The 17125-nt window shown below is 45.1% G+C and overlaps 1 protein-coding gene across 1 annotated transcript in view; it reads left to right on the forward strand.

Annotated features, from left to right (window-relative positions):
• The first annotated feature begins 12560 nt into the window (after nt 1-12560).
• The window catches only part of YIPF4 (Yip1 domain family member 4), a 45252-nt gene continuing 40687 nt past the window's right edge, over nt 12561-17125 (forward strand). The window contains exon 1 of the mRNA XM_073627737.1: nt 12561-12924. Coding sequence (XP_073483838.1) covers nt 12840-12924 — 85 coding nt within the window. The 5' untranslated portion in view covers nt 12561-12839. The remainder of the gene's footprint in view (nt 12925-17125) is intronic.

Here is a 17125-nt window from a genome sequence, read left to right on the forward strand (position 1 = left end):
ATTTTGGAGAGTGATAAGGGCTTTATAAAATAACGAAATGCTATGTAGGAGAGGGTCTTTTGGATAAAATATAGCTTCTATAGCGTTTAAATCACTAACGCCCCTAAGTGGAGTAGTAAGAGAGTTTAGGAAGTGTTGTATCTGGTGGTATCTCCATTTATCTAAATACGTGACAGGTTTAGGGGCGAGGATCGTAGATAGTGGTTTCAATACATTGCCATTAAGGATATGATGGAGCAAAAGAGGTTCTCCCGGTCTCCATGTCTTAAAACCTGAATCTAGAAGACCCGGCAAGAAGTATGTATGGTTGAGGAGAGGTAATAGGGGGGAGTCATAAGCCCAGGAGAGTTTTTTACGTAGGGCGTCCCATACATCTAAAGAGGATATGGTGAGAGCCGAGGTGGAGCGAGCAAGGTTCCTGTGAGATTTGGGTATCCAGGGCGCCACTGAGAGATCCATGCCACTCAAGGAATACTCAATTTGTACCCATAGCTTCGAGTTAAGAGCATATTTCCACTCAGCTAGCCTGGCCAATACAGTCGCTTGATAATATGCTTTGAAATTGGGAAGTGCCAGGCCACCTGAGCATTTGGAACGAAACAGTGACGCCCTGGATATTCTAGGATGTTTGTCCTTCCAGATGAAGCGGGAAACCATGGATTGTATAATAGTAAAGAACCCCACTGGAACATCCAATGGTAGCATTTGAAAAAGAAAGAGAATGCGAGGTAAAATGTTCATTTTAATTATATTTACTTTCCCCAACCAGGTGTGAGACAGGTTGGACCACTTTCGTAAGTCATTTCTAATCCTATTTAGCATGGGAATATAATTATATCGGAAAAGGGAGTGGAGATTAGGAGTGAGATAAATGCCTAAGTATTTTATACATTTTTGTTCCCATTTAAATGGAAAGAGGGGTCTAAGCGAGAGAGCCTCAGATTTAGGGATGTTAATGTTTAAAATTTCGGATTTAGGTTTATTTTGAAGTTTGAGATTGAATGAAACAAGGAAAATTCAGATATCAAGTTGGGGATCGAAGTACGTGGTTGTTGAATGAAAAATAGAACATCATCTGCATAAGCTGCATATTTGTGGGATTTGTTGCCTATTTGTATGCCTTTAATATTAGCGTTGTTCCTAATTGTAGCTAAGAAGGGTTCTAAGGTAATAGCAAAAAGGAGAGGGGAGAGGGGGCATCCTTGCCTGGTTCCATTATGCAGAGCAAAGGGGTCACTTAGCGTCCCATTAATTCTAATTTGAGCCAAGGGATCGGAGTATAGTGATGAGATACGGTGGAACATTTTAGGTCCCAGACCAAAGTGGCGTAAGGTCAATTTAAGGTACTCCCAGTCCACCCTATCAAAAGCCCTCTCTGCATCTGTAGACAGGAGTAGGGTGGGCTGGGAGTAGCGTCGGACATATTGAATTAAGGAGATTGCCCGAAGGGATTTATCTTTTGCTTCTCTGGTGGGTATGAAACCTGATTGGTCGGCTGGGATCCATTTGGGTATAAGGGGAAGTAAGCGGTTTGCCATGACTTTGGCGAATAATTTAGTGTCAACGTTAATTAATGATATTGGTCTATAGCTATTACAATGGGTAGGGTCCTTATCTGATTTGGGAATGACAGTGATATGAGATAGAAGTGATTCCGGGCGAAGACCTGAGGAGTGAGAGATAGAGTTTGCATATGCAGAGAGGCGAGGAAGCAGAATGTCGCTGAATGTTTTATAATATAGAGTAGTGAACCCGTCTGGTCCAGGTGCTTTACCGGAGGGGGAAGACTTTAATGCTGCTTGAAACTCCTCCACCGAGAAGTCTGCTTCTAATTCTTTAAGGACGGATACAGGCAGTTTAGGAAGATTAGCTTCTGTCAGATAGGAAAGCATGCGATTCCGTCTCTCCTTATGAGGAAGAGAGGACAAGTCATTTTTGACGTTATACAAGTCCGAGTAGTAGTCTCTGAAGGCTTTAGCGATATCTGGAGTTGCATGAGCTAGTGAACCAGACGGGAGTTTGATTTTGGGAATAAACGATTGCGATTGCTTAGTCTTTAATGATCTAGCTAACAGTCTGCTAGGTTTATTTCCCCATTCGTAAAATTTCTGTGACAGGCGTTGGAACTTTCGCTTGGTGTCTAAATTAAGGAGGGATTTCAGTTCCTCTCGTTTAAGTGTGAGGGATTGGAGATGTGCAGTATGTAAAGAAAGTTTGTGTTGTTTGTCCAGAGCCGCTATCTGTTGTAAAACCTGGTCAATTTGTTGACCATGCTCCCTTTTCTTCCTAGCGCCAAGCTCAATGAGTCGGCCTCTAATAGTGGCCTTGTGAGCCTCCCACACAATAGAGGGGGAGGTGTCAGAAGGTTTGTTTTCCTTGAAATATTGTGATAAATGGGAAGCCAGCATGGAAACCTCCACTTCATCAGAGAGTAGGGAGTCATTCAGCTTCCAATTAGTGGTGCGTCGGGGTAGGGAAGGCATTGTCAATGTCTTTGACACAGGTGCGTGGTCTGAGATAGATGCGGTGCCTATATGAGTAGAGTGTAAGAGAGGGAGATGAAAGTGATCTAAGAAAATATTGTCTATTCTGGAGTATGATTGATGCGTTGAGGAGTAATGTGAAAAATCCTTCTCTTTGGGGTGAAGAAGGCGCCATGCGTCCATTAATTGAAGATCAAGAAGCCGTTTTTTCACAAATTTCAATCGTTTGAAGGAGATATTAGAGCGATTTTGTGACGTGTCAATAGAGGGATCTAATGGCATGTTTATATCCCCTGCTAGGATAGTAAGGCCTTTAGCAAAATGTGACAATTTAGTCAGTATTTGGGAGAGAAAGGTTGGTTGATTATAGTTCGGGCAATAGATGTTCGCAAGAGTGCATTGAGTATTTCCAATAAAACCCCTAAGAAAAAGAAAGTGACCGTGATCATCTGCAAGCATTTCAGATAACCTAAAGGACATGTTTCTACAAAAGCCAATAGCTACACCTTTAGCTTTATTGGTGTCCGATAGGCTATAATACCACTGTGGAAAGTTAGGTGATGTTAGTTTAACGGGTGTCGTGTGAGTTAAGTGGGTTTCCTGAAGAAAGGCAATGGAACATGTAGCTTGTTTCAGTTCCCGATATACTTGGTGTCGTTTAGCAGCAACATTAAGACCCCTAACATTATAGGACACTATCTTTACCTTAGCCATTTAGAAATAAGATGTGAGCCTTCAAACAAGTTAGCAGGAAGGAGGAAGTGAAGGAGAAAAGGGAAGAAAAGGTAAGTAAAGAGGGAGATGAGAAGATATGGGAGAGGGTAAACATATATAGAAGATATACCTGTAAATTAAAGAACTTGTGGGAAATGAATGAGTGTCATGCAGAAATCTGCAGTGGTCCCGTTGGGGAGAGAGAGAGCGAAAGGCCATCCCAATCCCTGAGCAAAGGCGGAATGGGGCAACTTCAGGGCTGTTCGCACTCGCCTACCCCAGAAGGAGGTGGGGGGCGGGGTTACGCTGTAGGAGGGAGGTAGTGAGGGGTATGTGCCCCGACAGCACACGGCCTGTGGGAAAAAGAAACAAATTAACAAATAACTTGCAGCTAGCAAGAAAACAATAAGTTCCAGTTAGGAATATGAAAAACCCGTACAGATTGAACCAGACTCAGTATATACAGTGTACATCCTACAGGACATCGAAAATGTAGATTAGCCCAGTGCTTGATCCATACAATCCAAAAAAGAAAAAAGAAGGAAGATCAGACACTGGTAAAAAAAGGGGGGGGGGGGGAAACATCTTTTCTAGGAACCCTGTAGGAGAGACACCGTCCACATTAATGATAGAGGTATGGGTGAAAAAGTAAATGGTTCAGTCATGTTTTTGTGCAGAACCCGGGAGAGAGGTGCACTTCTTCTTTGAGGGTGTTTTTTTCCAGAGAGCGTCCATAGGGCAGGAGAATTTAGGAATTGGGTCCTGCCAGCCTGGAAGTTCCATGGGCGGGAGATACAACTCCTGCAGAAAAGTTGAAAGTTCCTCAGGGAATCTCAGCGTATGGGAGAGACCATTTTTTGTGGCAATTAGGCAGGCAGGAAAGCCCCATCTGTATGTGATCCCGTCAGAGCGTAGTCGGTCAAGGAGCGGTTTTAGGGCTCTACGACGATCTAGTGTGTCCTTGGAAAGATCTGGATAGATAGTAATAGTTGCACCGTCAAAGTCAATGCTAGGGAGTCCCCGCATCTTCATCATGATAGCATTTTTATCTTCAAAGTAATGCAGACAGCATATAACATCTCTGGGCAGATCTGAGTTAGCATTACGGGGTCGTAGGGCACGATGCACACGGTCGAAGCGTAACGGTGCAGTGGCAGGGTTATCCAGAATAGTATTGAAAATGCCTCTTATAGAAGGTTCAAGATCAGAGTCTCCAGTGGCTTCTGGTAGACCTCTAACACGTATATTATTTCTACGGTTACGGTTCTCGAGGTCTTCAAGCTTATATAGAGATGCACGATGGGCAAACGCCAACTGGGTAACGGTGTCCTGCAGTTCTTTGATAGCTACTGCTTGCGTGTCTTGTCGCTGCTCTGTTTCCTCCACTCTGACCAAGATATGTGACATATCAGATCTAACTGCAGTTATTTCTTTTTTAATGGATTTCTCCAAGCCGTGGAACATACCTGCGAGTTCTTTTTTTAGACCACTCATAAGTACAGACATTTCAGAGCCCGCGGGGGATCTAGGATCATCCATGAGGTCCGAGCAGTAGGAGGATGCCGGAGAGCTCTCTCTCGCCGATGCGGCGCGGGATGATGGAGATGCGCTTGTTCTCGAGGTTCTGGCTTGATTGCCACGTGCGTTGGCTAAGTATTGTTGAATAGAGCCAGTGGAGGTTGGATTGAGTAGTGATCTCTTATTTGGGCGTTTAGTTGGGGCAGACCGGCGTTTAGATGTTTTTGCGGGCATAATTGGAACTATATGGCCGATAGCTGTAGAGAGCACCCCCCTCACATCTGAGCAAAGTCACACATTCATTAAGGCACCATCAGCGTATAGAGGAATTCCCATTAGGGGTGCAAAGGTGGCTTCTGGTCTCCAGACACAGGTCAGAGCCGCGAATCCTCCCAGTGGCAGCGGTCAGTCAAGAGCTGCAGTATTAATTAGGGCTCAAGGAAGACAATCAAAATCTATAGACAAAGTCCCAACAGATGATATGTAGCGTGGCAGTAAGGGGATTTCAGTGAGGTTCGGTGAGGCAGAGGGTCTGAAAGGGTGTATATGGAGCACCAAGATGGCCGCCGGCCTCCAGAGATAGGCCGGAGCCGTGGACTTTCCTAGCGGTTCCGCCCGACCGGATGGGCGCCGCTTCTAGGAGAAGAATCTAGTGTCCAACTTAGGTAAAAGGTGGATGCTGTTACTCACTGTGTCCCAGTTAATGTAGATGACCGGTCTGCTTCTGGTTGATGTCCGGAGCCTGGATACTGCAAGGTGGAGGCTCCGATCGAGCCACAGGCCACAAGATGGCGACCGGCCCCAGGGAAGAAAAGCTGCGGGCTTGTAGACAGATCACCGCCGCTGGTCCCCGGCAATCCTCGGTGGGACGGGAGGCCACCGACCCAGGGCAGATGCCCGTTCAGCACACGGGTCACAGGGACGCCAGGCCGGAGGCTCCGTGCAGGCAGTAGGCCCCAAGATGGCGACCGGGACCCCGGCGCGTCGCGATCTGTAGGCCCGGGTCAAGGTGCGCGGCTGGAGCCAGAAAAGACCCGTCCCGGAGTGTAGCAGGGGGGGTCCGGGAGGCTTTACAGAGGTGATGGGGCCTCAGGAGGTGGTTTGGTGTCCGGATGGCAACGGATTCCGAGCGCTGTTGAGGAGCTTAGCTAGCTCGCGTCCTCCTCGGTGCTCGTCCAGACACGCCCCCATGTTACTTTGTTTTATTGTTAACCATCATTTGCTTAGCAGGTACGCCATTCAGTTGCAGCGCGGATTTATTTATCTTGACAGCAACAGCGTTTGCTCCCACGATACATAAAGCCGTGACTCCAGTGCTGTCGGAGGTGATTTCACCACCACAGTTACATACTTCAGCATATATGCCGAAGCGTGGGGGCAGCAGTGGGTGGAGGAACGAATTGTTCCTACCTTTTGCGGGAGGATGCCCCCCTGCTTTGGCATATATAAACGGTGCATGTATGCCCATCATTAGAAGTGGGTGGATGAAGGGAGGTATTCTAATGGTGGGCAGACCTCACTTTTTGTCACAAAGTTTTGAAAATTGAAAAATTAAAAAAAAATGTTTTTTCTTGTGTTTCTTCAGTTTCAAAAACAAATGAGAGCTGCATAATACTCACCATGCCTCTCAGCAAATAGCTTGGGCTGTCCACTTTCCAAAATGGGGTAATTTGGGGGGGGTTGTGCTATCTTGGCATTTTATGGCCTTCGAAACTGTGATAGGTAGTGAGGAGTGAATCAAAAATTTACGCCCTTAGAAATCCTGAAGGCGGTGATTGGTTTTCGGGGCCTGAGCTAGGCTATGAAGGGAGCTATGAAGCTAGGCTCCCAAAAAGTCCCACACATGTGGTATCCCTGTACTCAGGAGAAGCAGCAGAATGTATTTTGGGGTGTAATTCCACATATGCCCATGGCATGTTTGAGCAATATATCATTTAGTGACAACTTTGTGCAAAAAAAAAAAAAAAAATTGGTCACTTTCCCGCAACTGGTGTCTAAATATAAAATATTCCATGGACTCAACATGCCTCTCAGCAAATAGCTTGGGGTGTCTACTTTCCAAAATGGGGTCATGGGGGGGGGGGGGGGGTTTGTGCCATCTGGGCATTTTATGGCCTTCAAAACTGTGATAGGTAGTGAGGAGTGAAATAAAAAATTTACGCCCTTAGAAATCCTGAAAGCGGTGCTTGGTTTTCGGGGCCCCGTACGCGGCTAGGCTCCCAAAAAGTCCCACACATGTGGTATCCTCATACTCAGGAGAAGCAGCTAAATGTATTTTGGGGTGCACTTTCACATATGCCCATGGCCTGTGTGAGCAATATATAATTTAATGACAACTTTTTGTAATTTTTTTTTGTCATTATTCAATCACTTGGGACAAAAAAAATGAATGGGCTCAACATGCCTCTCAGCAATTTCCTTGGGGTGTCTACTTTCCAAAATGGGGTCATTTGGGGGGGGTTTGTACTGCCCTGCCATTTTAGCACCTCAAGAAATGACATAGGCAGTCATAAACTAAAAGCTGTGTAAATTCCAGAAACTGTACCCTAGTTTGTAGACGCTATAACTTTTGCGCAAACCAATAAATATATGCTTATTGACATTTTTTTTTACCAAAGACATGTGGCCGAATACATTTTGGCCTAAATGTATGACTAAAATTGAGTTTATTGGATTTTTTTTTATAACAAAATTAGAAAATATCATTTTTTTTCAAAATTTTCTGTCTTTTTCTGTTTATATCGCAAAAAAATAAAAACTGCAGAGGTGATCAAATACCATCAAAAGAAAGCTCTATTTGTGGGAACAAAAGGATGCAAATTTTGTTTGGGTACAGCATTGCATGACTGCGCAAGTAGCAGTTATAGCGACGTAGTGCCAAATTGTAAAAAGTGCTCTGGTCAGGAAGGGGGTAAATCCTTCCGGGGCTGAAGTGGTTAAAAAAGAAAAACTGAAATATCACGTGGTCCTAAGTATTCAGACCCTTTGCTCAGTATTTAGTAGAAGCACCCTTTTGATTTAATACAGCCATGAGTCTTTTTGGGAAAGATGCAACAAGTTTTTCACACCTGGATTTGGGGATCCTCTGCCATTCCTCCTTGCAGATCCTCTCAAGTTCTGTCAGGTCGGATGGTAAACGTTGGTGGACAGCCATTTTTAGGTCTCTCCAGAGATGCTCACTTGAGTTTAAGTCATTGTTCTGGCTGGGCCATTCAAGAACAGTCACGGAGTTGTTGTGAAGCCACTCCTTTGTTATTTTAGCTGTGTGCTTAGGGTCATTGTCTTGTTGGAAGGTAAACCTTCGGCCCAGTCTGAGGTCCTGAGCACTCTGGAGAAGGTTTTCGTCCAGGATATCCCTGTACTTGGCCGCATTCATCTTTCCCTTGATTGCAACCAGTCGTCCTGTCCCTGCAGCTGAAAAACACCCCCACAGCATGATGCTGCCACCGCCATGCTTCACTGTTGGGACTGTATTGGACAGGTGATGAGCGGTGCCTGGTTTTCTCCACACATACCGCTTAGAATTAAGGCCAAAAAGTTCTATCTTGGTCTCATCAGACCAAAGAATCTTATTTCTCACCATCTTGGAGTCCTTCAGGTGTTTTTTTAGCAAACTCCAGGTGGGCTTTCATGTGTCTTGCACTGAGGAGAGCCTTCCGTCGGGCCACTCTGCCATAAAGCCCCGACTGGTGGAGGGCTGCAGTAATGGTTGACTTTCTACAACTTTCTCCCATCTCCCGACTGCATCTCTGGAGCTCAGCCACAGTGATCTTTGGGTTCTTCTTTACCTCTCTCACCAAGGCTCTTCTCCCCCGATAGCTCAGTTTGGCCGGACGGCCAGCTCTGGTCGTCCCAAACATCTTTCATTTAAGGATTATGGAGGCCACTGTGCTCTTAGGAACCTTAAGTGCAGCAGAAATTTTTTTGTAACCTTGGCCAGATCTGTGACTTGCCACAATTCTGTCTCTGAGCTCTTCAGGCAGTTCCTTTGACCTCATGATTCTCATTTGCTCTGACATGTACTGTGTGCTGTAAGGTTCCTTTATAGACAGGTGTGTGGCTTTCCTAATCAAGTCCAATCAGTATAATCAAACACAGCTGGACACAAAAGAAGGTGTAGAACCATCTCAAGGATGATCAGAAGAAATGGACAGCACCTGAGTTAAATATATGAGTGTCACAGCAAAGGGTCTGAATACTTAAGACCATGTGATATTTCAGTTTTTCTTTTTTTAATAAATCTGCTAAAATGTCAACAATTCTGTGTTTTTATATATATATACAGTGGGGACGGAAAGTATTCAGACCCCCTTAAATTTTTCACTCTTTGTTATATTGAAGCCATTTGCTAAAATCATTTAAGTTCATTTTTTTCTCATTAATGTACACACCAGCGCCCCATATTGACAGAAAAGCACAGAATTGTTCACATTTTTGCAGATTTATTAAAAAAGAAAAACTGAAATATCACATGGTCCTAAGTATTCAGACCCTTTGCTGTGACACTCATATATTTAACTCAGATGCTGTCCATTTCTTCTGATCATCCTTGAGGCTGGGTTCACACTGGTGCCACACTACAGCCGTCCTACTTTGGATCTAACTTTGCCCTGCGACTTGAAGCCGACATACGTCCGACTTTCAATGAACGGGATCCGACTTGGATCCCTGCCAATACCAGGCACTGTGTTTGGTATGAATCTTGAGGGGGAACTCCACGCCAAATTTTAAATAAAAAACAGCATGAGTTCCCCCTCCAGGAGCATACCAGGCCCTTCGGTCTCAAATGGATTTTAAGGGGCACCCCCTACGCCGAAAAAACGGAGTGGGGTCCCCCCAAAATCCATACCAGACCCTTATCCGAGCATGCAGTCCGGCCGGTCAGGAAAAGGGGTGGGGATGAGCGAGCGCCCCCCCTCCTGAACCGTACCAGGCTGCATGCCCTCAACATGGCGGGATGGGGGCTTTGGGGCAGGGGGGGCGCCCTGCGGCCCCCCCACTCCAAAGCACCTTGCCCCCATGTTGTCCCTGGCCGTTGGTTGTCGGGGTCTGCGGGCGGGGAGCTTATCGAAATCCGGGGGCCCCCTTTAATGAGGGGGCCCCCAGATCCAGGCCCCCCACCCTATGTGAATGAGTATGGGGTGCACCGTACCCCTACACATTCACCTAGGAAAAAAAGTGTCAATAAAAAAACACACTAGACATGTTTTTAAAGTAATTTATGAGGCAGCTCCGGAGGTCTTCTTCCGACTTTGGGGGTCTCTTCCTTCTTCTACGCGCTCTCCGGCCTCTTCTCCACGCTCTCCAGTTCTTCTCCCGCTCTCTGGTATCTTCTGCCGGGCTCCTCCGCTATCTTCTGCTCTTTTGCCAGCTCATTTGCTAGCGGTGGCCCGGTCTTCTCCGCTGTCTTATTCCCTCTTCTCTTCTTCAGATGTTGACACGAGGATCTCTCCCACTGTAATGCCGTGTGCGCAGTCCACAACGACTTATATAGTGATGTCACCCGGTGACCCCGCCCCTTATGACGTCACAGTCCCATCATGCCCCCAGGACTGTGACTACATAAGGGGCGTAGTCACTGGGTGACATCACCCGGTGACCACGCCCCATCCCTACATAAGTCACCCCATTCCTATATAAGTCAGTGAGATATAAGATTTTCTGGTCTGATGATACCAAGATAGAACTTTTTGGCCTTAATTCTAAGCGGTATGTGTGGAGAAAACCAGGCACTGCTCATCACCTGTTCAATACAGTCCCAACAGTGAAGCATGTTGGTGGCAGCATCATGCTGTGAGTGTGTTTTTCAGCTGCAGGGACAGGACGACTGGTTGCAATCGAGGGAAAGATGAATGCAGCCAAGTACAGGGACATCCTGGACGAAAACCTTCTCCAGAGTGCTCAGGACCTCAGACTGGGCCGAAGGTTTACCTTCCAACAAGACAATGACCCTAAGCACACAGCTAACATAACGAAGGAGTGGCTTCACAACAACTCTGTGACTGTTTTTGAATGGCCCAGCCAGAGCCCTGACTTAAACCCAATTGAGCATCTCTGGAGACCTCAAAATGGCTGTCCACCAACATTTACCATCCAACCTGACAGAACTTGAGAGGATCTGCATGGAGGAATGGCAGAGGATCCCCAAATCCAGGTGTGAAAAACTTGTTGCATCTTTCCCAAAAAGACTTATGGCTGTATTAGATCAAAAGGGTGCTTCTACTAAATACTGAGCAAAGGGTCTGAATACTTAGGACCATGTGATATTTCAGTTTTTCTTTTTTAATAAATCTGCAAAAATGTCAACAATTCTGTCTTTTCTGTCAATATGGGGTGCTGTGTGTACATTAATGAGGAAAAAAATGAACTTAATGATTTTAGCAAATGGCTGCAATATAACAGAGTGAAAGATTTAAGGGGGTCTGAATACTTTCCGTCCCCACTGTATATATATATATATATATATATATATATATATATATATATATATATATATATATATAGTATATTTTGGGCAGGATTTTTTTAAATTATATATAAAGATATATATATAAAGAAGGGTTTACAACCGCTTTAAGAATAAGTTGATCTTTTTAGGAAAAAAATATTAAATGTACTTATTTTTGCAGGAAAAAAATGTCCATTTTCCCTACAGGAGCTTTCAACGCATTGCACCCACAATCAGTCTCTTCTTTGACAATAGCCAACCTACTCGCAGGCTTCTGTTAAATGCCTTCACTTCTGCTTTAAAAGTTTTTTATTTTAAATAGATTTTATAATGAAATGTCTGAACTGGTGACAGAATAAAACATGTGATTGTAAAATGTATGTATGTGTCACAAACAAACATAGTGCATACCGCACGACTTTTTGAGATGGGAATGAGGGACACCTATCAGCAAAAGTATGCAGGCATAGGACACACCTCCTGCCACGCCCCCTTAAAGGAGAATTGTACAAAAAATAAAAAAGATTGGATAAAACCCACGAGTGCTTTTTTCACCACTACTATTCCTTTATATTGGCTTTTGGACTTTACAAATGCAGCAATTTAGAAATCAGATGAAAGGTTTAGCAATGGGAAACACTTTTTGATAGATAAAAAGTGCATTTTTTTATACATCTATATAGATCAGACCAAAATGAGTGATAAATGAGAAGGAATGAGGGACAGAGGGACATTGCTCCAAATCAGGGACAGTCCCTGGAAATCAGGGACAGTTGGAAGTTATGATAGTATGTCATTTCTGCGCAGCAGCCTTGTAATTAGAGCTGCATGATTAATCGTCAAGAATCGTCATTGCGATTTTTTCCCCGTTGCGATCTTGACAAAAGTATTTCCCAAATCTTTCTATGCAGAGAATTATTTCTGTTCTGCTGAAGCCACAGCCGTCAAAAAAAAGGAAAAAAAAAACAAAAAACGGGCAGTTTGCCAAGAATCACAACATTCTTTAGCAGTATTACTTAGAACTCCCAAACATTATACATATTCTTTTTAGTAGAAACCCTAGAGAATAAAATGGTGGTTGTTGCCATATTTTATGTTACACTGTATTTGCGCAGCGGTCTTTCAAATGCATTTTTTGGGAAAAAAATTACTAATGGATTAAAAAAAATAAATAAAAATAACCAGTAAAGTTAGCCCAATTTTTTTTTTTGTATAATGTAAAAGATTTTACGTTGCGAGAATCGTGATCTTTTTATTCTAAGCAAAAAAATTGTGATTGTCATTTTACCCAGAATCGTGCATCTCTAGTACTGTATACTGATCTAGTACATAGCCTTTGCTTTCCTTTTTTTTTTTTTTTTTTTACTGAAAGAACTTTATTTAAAACCCTAGTGAAGCAGAACAAAACAAACAAGATAGTCCAGGAAGCTAGCCGGATATCCACCGTCGCACAAGCTTCGTGGCGGTGGGTGGGGAGTCGTGCATTCCTTTCCTTGTTTAGCTCACCCAAGCACTGACAACCGGGCGCTCAGCCTGTGTTGCCCGGTGTTCTATCGATTTGACGCTAGGAGGAGCTGGAGCCGTGACATCATCGCGCTCGCTCTCATCACCGAAGTGTGTTTGAGACGTCACCAGCGTCACCACCATCAGCAGCTTGTAGCGCTGGGGGCAGTAGGATGCAGCAGCCGGGCCCCGCTGTACGCCTGCACAGTAACAACCCACCCGGGGACTTCACCTTCGTCTCCTCCACCGAGGCAGATGGTAAGGCCTGTGTTCTCACTTGTACGGCCATGTCATCAGTGCCAGGCCAGTGTTTACATTGTCATAGACTATGAGGCCTGCTACGTTGTATGTGACAGCTGAGAGGGGCTGGAGGTGGTGTTTACAGTGCTGTGCTTCCAGTGCTCTAACGTGGCCAATCGGGTTCTGGCATTTAATACAAAGTTGCCAACTGTTTGCTTGACATAAAAAAAAAAAGTACACAATTGTGCTTTATAAAATCACACCACTTTAGGGGAATGAATAGGATGAGCATAAAGTGTGATATATATATAATTTTTTTTCCTGCTTGCCGCTTTTATAAACATTTAGCGCTGTGTATCTGTTTACTTTAGAAAGCGTTGTGGGAAAGGCGCATTCCGTACCTTTTTCCCACATCACACGTGAACACGCTGCCCTTACACGACGCACGCAGGTGCCAATTGTTGGGCCTCATGCACAATGGGCATTTTTACTACCTTTTCTAGATGCCTTTCCTCCTGGCAGTGGTGTATTGGCAGAAAAAAACAGGTAACTTGTTTAGGTGCGTCAAAGGGCTTGGGCGTTAATTTGTTTCATTGGCCATCGAAATTTATTAAGGCCCAATCACTAAAAGCACCTAGTGTTTAGTTAGCTTACAAGCGTTTACAGGCGTGAAGAGTTTTTCTGCCAAAATGATGCTGCTCTTGGACGCGCTGGGAGTGGGGTTTTTTTTCTTCATCTAAGCCTAGGTTCACATTGGTGCGATTTGACATGCCAAATCGGCGGCTATTGCTGGCAGTGGCACCGTCCGAATCGGTGCGGCGCCTCACCAATTCCCATAAGTAGTTCCTATACTACTTTTATCGACTTCGGGGGGTGACTTGTATAGACATCTGTGCAGGAACTCGCACAGATGTCTGTCTCATTGCCCCTGAAGTCGGACTGTATTGCCGGGTTGAAATCGTGCAAGTTCAGCTGAACACGCAGCAATGTGAACCTATGCTAAACCACAGGTGTCAAACTGGCGGCCCTCCACCTGTTGTGACAGTAAAAGTTCCATGAGACATTGGAAGGCTGACAGTTACAAGCATGATTCCCACCAGCAGAGCCATGATGGGACTTGTAGTTGTGCAACAGCTGGCGGACCGCCATTTTTACACTCCTGCTCTAAACTCTTCTAAATGTGTGTATGGACACATAGATTAACATACAGGGGCGCGCATCTCATAATCGCAGTGTGATCTGAAAAAGTAATGCTTGCACTACGTTTTGCTCGTTCCCAAGCATTTGACAGCCCATTTAAATGAATGTGCTGTCAACAGGAACACGCTGGACCATGTAGGAAATCAAACCTACTATTCCCAACACACACATGCAAGATGACTGTAAATTTTAAGGGGTGCTGCAGTGATGACTGCTCCGAAGGTAATCTGAGCAAGAGAATGTCACCAGCACAGATATCCAGAGTGGGTTCAAAGCTTTTATGTGGGCTCAATGCCAAGCTGGGTTGTGTATGTCTATAGACATCGGAGGGCTCATCCCCTGCTGCCTTTGTGTCCTGTGAGAAGAGAGAGAGAGCAGCGCTGCGACCTTCAGGCACAGTGCTGGATCAATATAAGACTACGTTTTTGGTGTAGGGTGGGGGGGAGCCTTTACAACCATGTTTTTTCCATTGACTAATGCATCTGCAGGCACCCACAGGCAGATCTTTGCTTTTCATGTCTAGCTGTCTTTGGGTAGCGGTCATATCTCTGGGCACCATAAAAAATAATTTTCAATTTTTAATAGAATATTGTACTGAGAGAATTATGGAGGTGGTTATTGCTGATTTCTATCTCAATGTTCTAGTTTCCAGGCTTTTCCTGGTGTGAATTCTTTGGGTCATTGTCCTGAACCAAGCATGCTACAAACGTCATATTGAAATCCGAATTCTTAATCTGGATATGCTTTCTGGGCCAGTATATCGAAGTATTGCAGTAGTGAATCCAAACAGCTAGCATATCTAGGAGAAGTTTGCAATGGCCATTTTCATATTTTCTCAACACAGCTTTCCTTTATGAAACTTCCTATAGACATTAAAGGGTGGTGGATTGTTGTCATGCGATCCTGGTACCCTCAGGGCAATCTTACTGTAGCATGTTCTGTTATTTTACTGACTTAGTTCTGACTGTTTACAAGAATTAAGCAAACACTGAAGTAGTTTCCAGGTGGCTTAAAGCGGAGCGCCAGGGTTCTTCAGAAAAAAATATGTCAGCAATACTGTAGCTGCTGACTTTTAATATTAGGACACTTACCTGTCCAGGGATCCCGTGGTGTCTTCACCCGAGCCGGTTCCATACTGCGCATGCGCGGAGTACGCTAAGCTTTGTGAATGGCCCGGCGGTGGGGGAAGCAGGAGGGGGGCCGAACTTCCAGATGAGTTCACCGTGGCGAAGTCAGCCAGAAGTGGGACCGGGTATCTGTCAAAACCCTCCGAAAAGTGCCAGAGGGGTAGAGGTTAATAAAAGGAGCTTCCCCTTTTGGGTGGAGCTCCGCTTTAAAGTGGAACTATGCTGCATCTGAGCACCACAAACCAAAAATGCCATTTTTAATTTAATTTTTTTTATATTCAAAGCAAATTTATCCATTCATTTTTTATTTTGTTGAGAAATCACTTTGAACCCCTGCCCCCCCCCCCCCCCTGCATTTCTGCAGTGGTGATCTTGAGTAAGGGCAGAGAAATCCATTTGTCCTTGGCTCAGGAATGCAGGCAGGAGGGTGTGATTAGCTGAGAAAACCCTCCTCCCCTTCCTGAAGACTCCTGGGATGTATGACTTCATTTGCCTAGGTCTGAAAAGTGGGAAGAAACTGGAGGAAAAAAAAAGATTAAAACAAGTAAATATGATATTCTGTTCTATTTATTTACTAATGCTAGCAGCATACTGATTCAAAATAGTCCATTTTGATTGAGTGATTTTTTTTTTTTTTAACTTGTGCTGTGTACACACAAGTTACCTCTAATGATGCTAGTGTAGGTCCCTGATCACTGTTGTGTAAGGTAACATTCCTAGTTATGTTCATGCTAGAAAGTACAGCCAGCGCTGCAGATATGCGCACTCTCGTATAGTGACAAGATCTTTTAACCATTAGCTGACCGCTATATATAATATACATTTATACACCGGGCTCAAAATTTCAAGTCCAAGCTACTAGCCAGGTCTTAAGGGTTAGGCCCCTTTCACATGAGGCGGACTCCGTTTCTATGGAGCCCGCCTCGGTCCGCCGGCTCAGCGGGAGATCTGTCCGTTGATCTCCGCTGAGCCGGCGGATGACAGGTCCCTCTCTGCTCACTGAGCGGGGAGGGGCTTGTCAGGTGCTGCTGCCGCCTATGGAGGGATCGGACGAAAACGGACAGCGTGTCCGTTTTCGTCAGATCTCCCCCGATCCGCCAGTGACGGACCTGGACGTAGGGCCATCCGTCTGCTCTTCAGCGGATCGGACCGGGTCGGATGTCAGCGGACATGTCTCCGCTGACATCCGACGCTCCATAGACTAACATGGAGCGCCCGTTCAGGTCCGCCGTCAAAACTGACAGGCGGACCTGAACGGTCCGATCGTGTGAAAGGGGCCTTATTCACCAATAGTTGCCCCTCCCAATCCCTACCCTGCACTGGCCCTCATAAATTATCTCATGAAATGACACTTAAAGTGGATGTAAACCCAATGTCATCCTTTCTAAACTACTGCCATAGGGGTTATCTATAAGGATATACATGCCTCCTGCATGTATCTTTACCTGTCAAATGCCTCCCCTCTGTCTGTTATTAGACCCGAAAAACTGCATATTCTGTGGGTGGGTCTGTTGTCTGGAGCTCGGTGGGTGAAGTTGTGATATCAGTAGACTCCCCGCCCACCTCTACACTCCCCTTGTCAATATGCATTTTCTCCAGTATATTTCTTACACTGAACTTCTGCTATGATCTCTAACATCCCGTGAAAAGACAGGAAAGTAACCACATGACTTCAGCATGCCATGCTGAGGTGTGGAACAGCCAATCCTTGCAGAGCTGCTGAAGAGAGGAGTGGGGGAGGGAATTAAAAAAATAATGCCTGTGTCTTAGGCTAGTGCACGAGATGTAAATCGCCTGTCACTCACAGCAAGGGGGAGGATTTGACAAAGTTTTTCTCACTGAACAATAAGGGCTCTTTCTCACGGGGCGGATCAGTGATGATCCGCCCCGTG

The sequence above is a fragment of the Aquarana catesbeiana genome, linkage group LG04 (genome assembly GCF_042186555.1).
Source record: "Aquarana catesbeiana isolate 2022-GZ linkage group LG04, ASM4218655v1, whole genome shotgun sequence".
In the NCBI taxonomy this organism is placed as follows: Eukaryota; Metazoa; Chordata; class Amphibia; order Anura; family Ranidae; genus Aquarana; species Aquarana catesbeiana.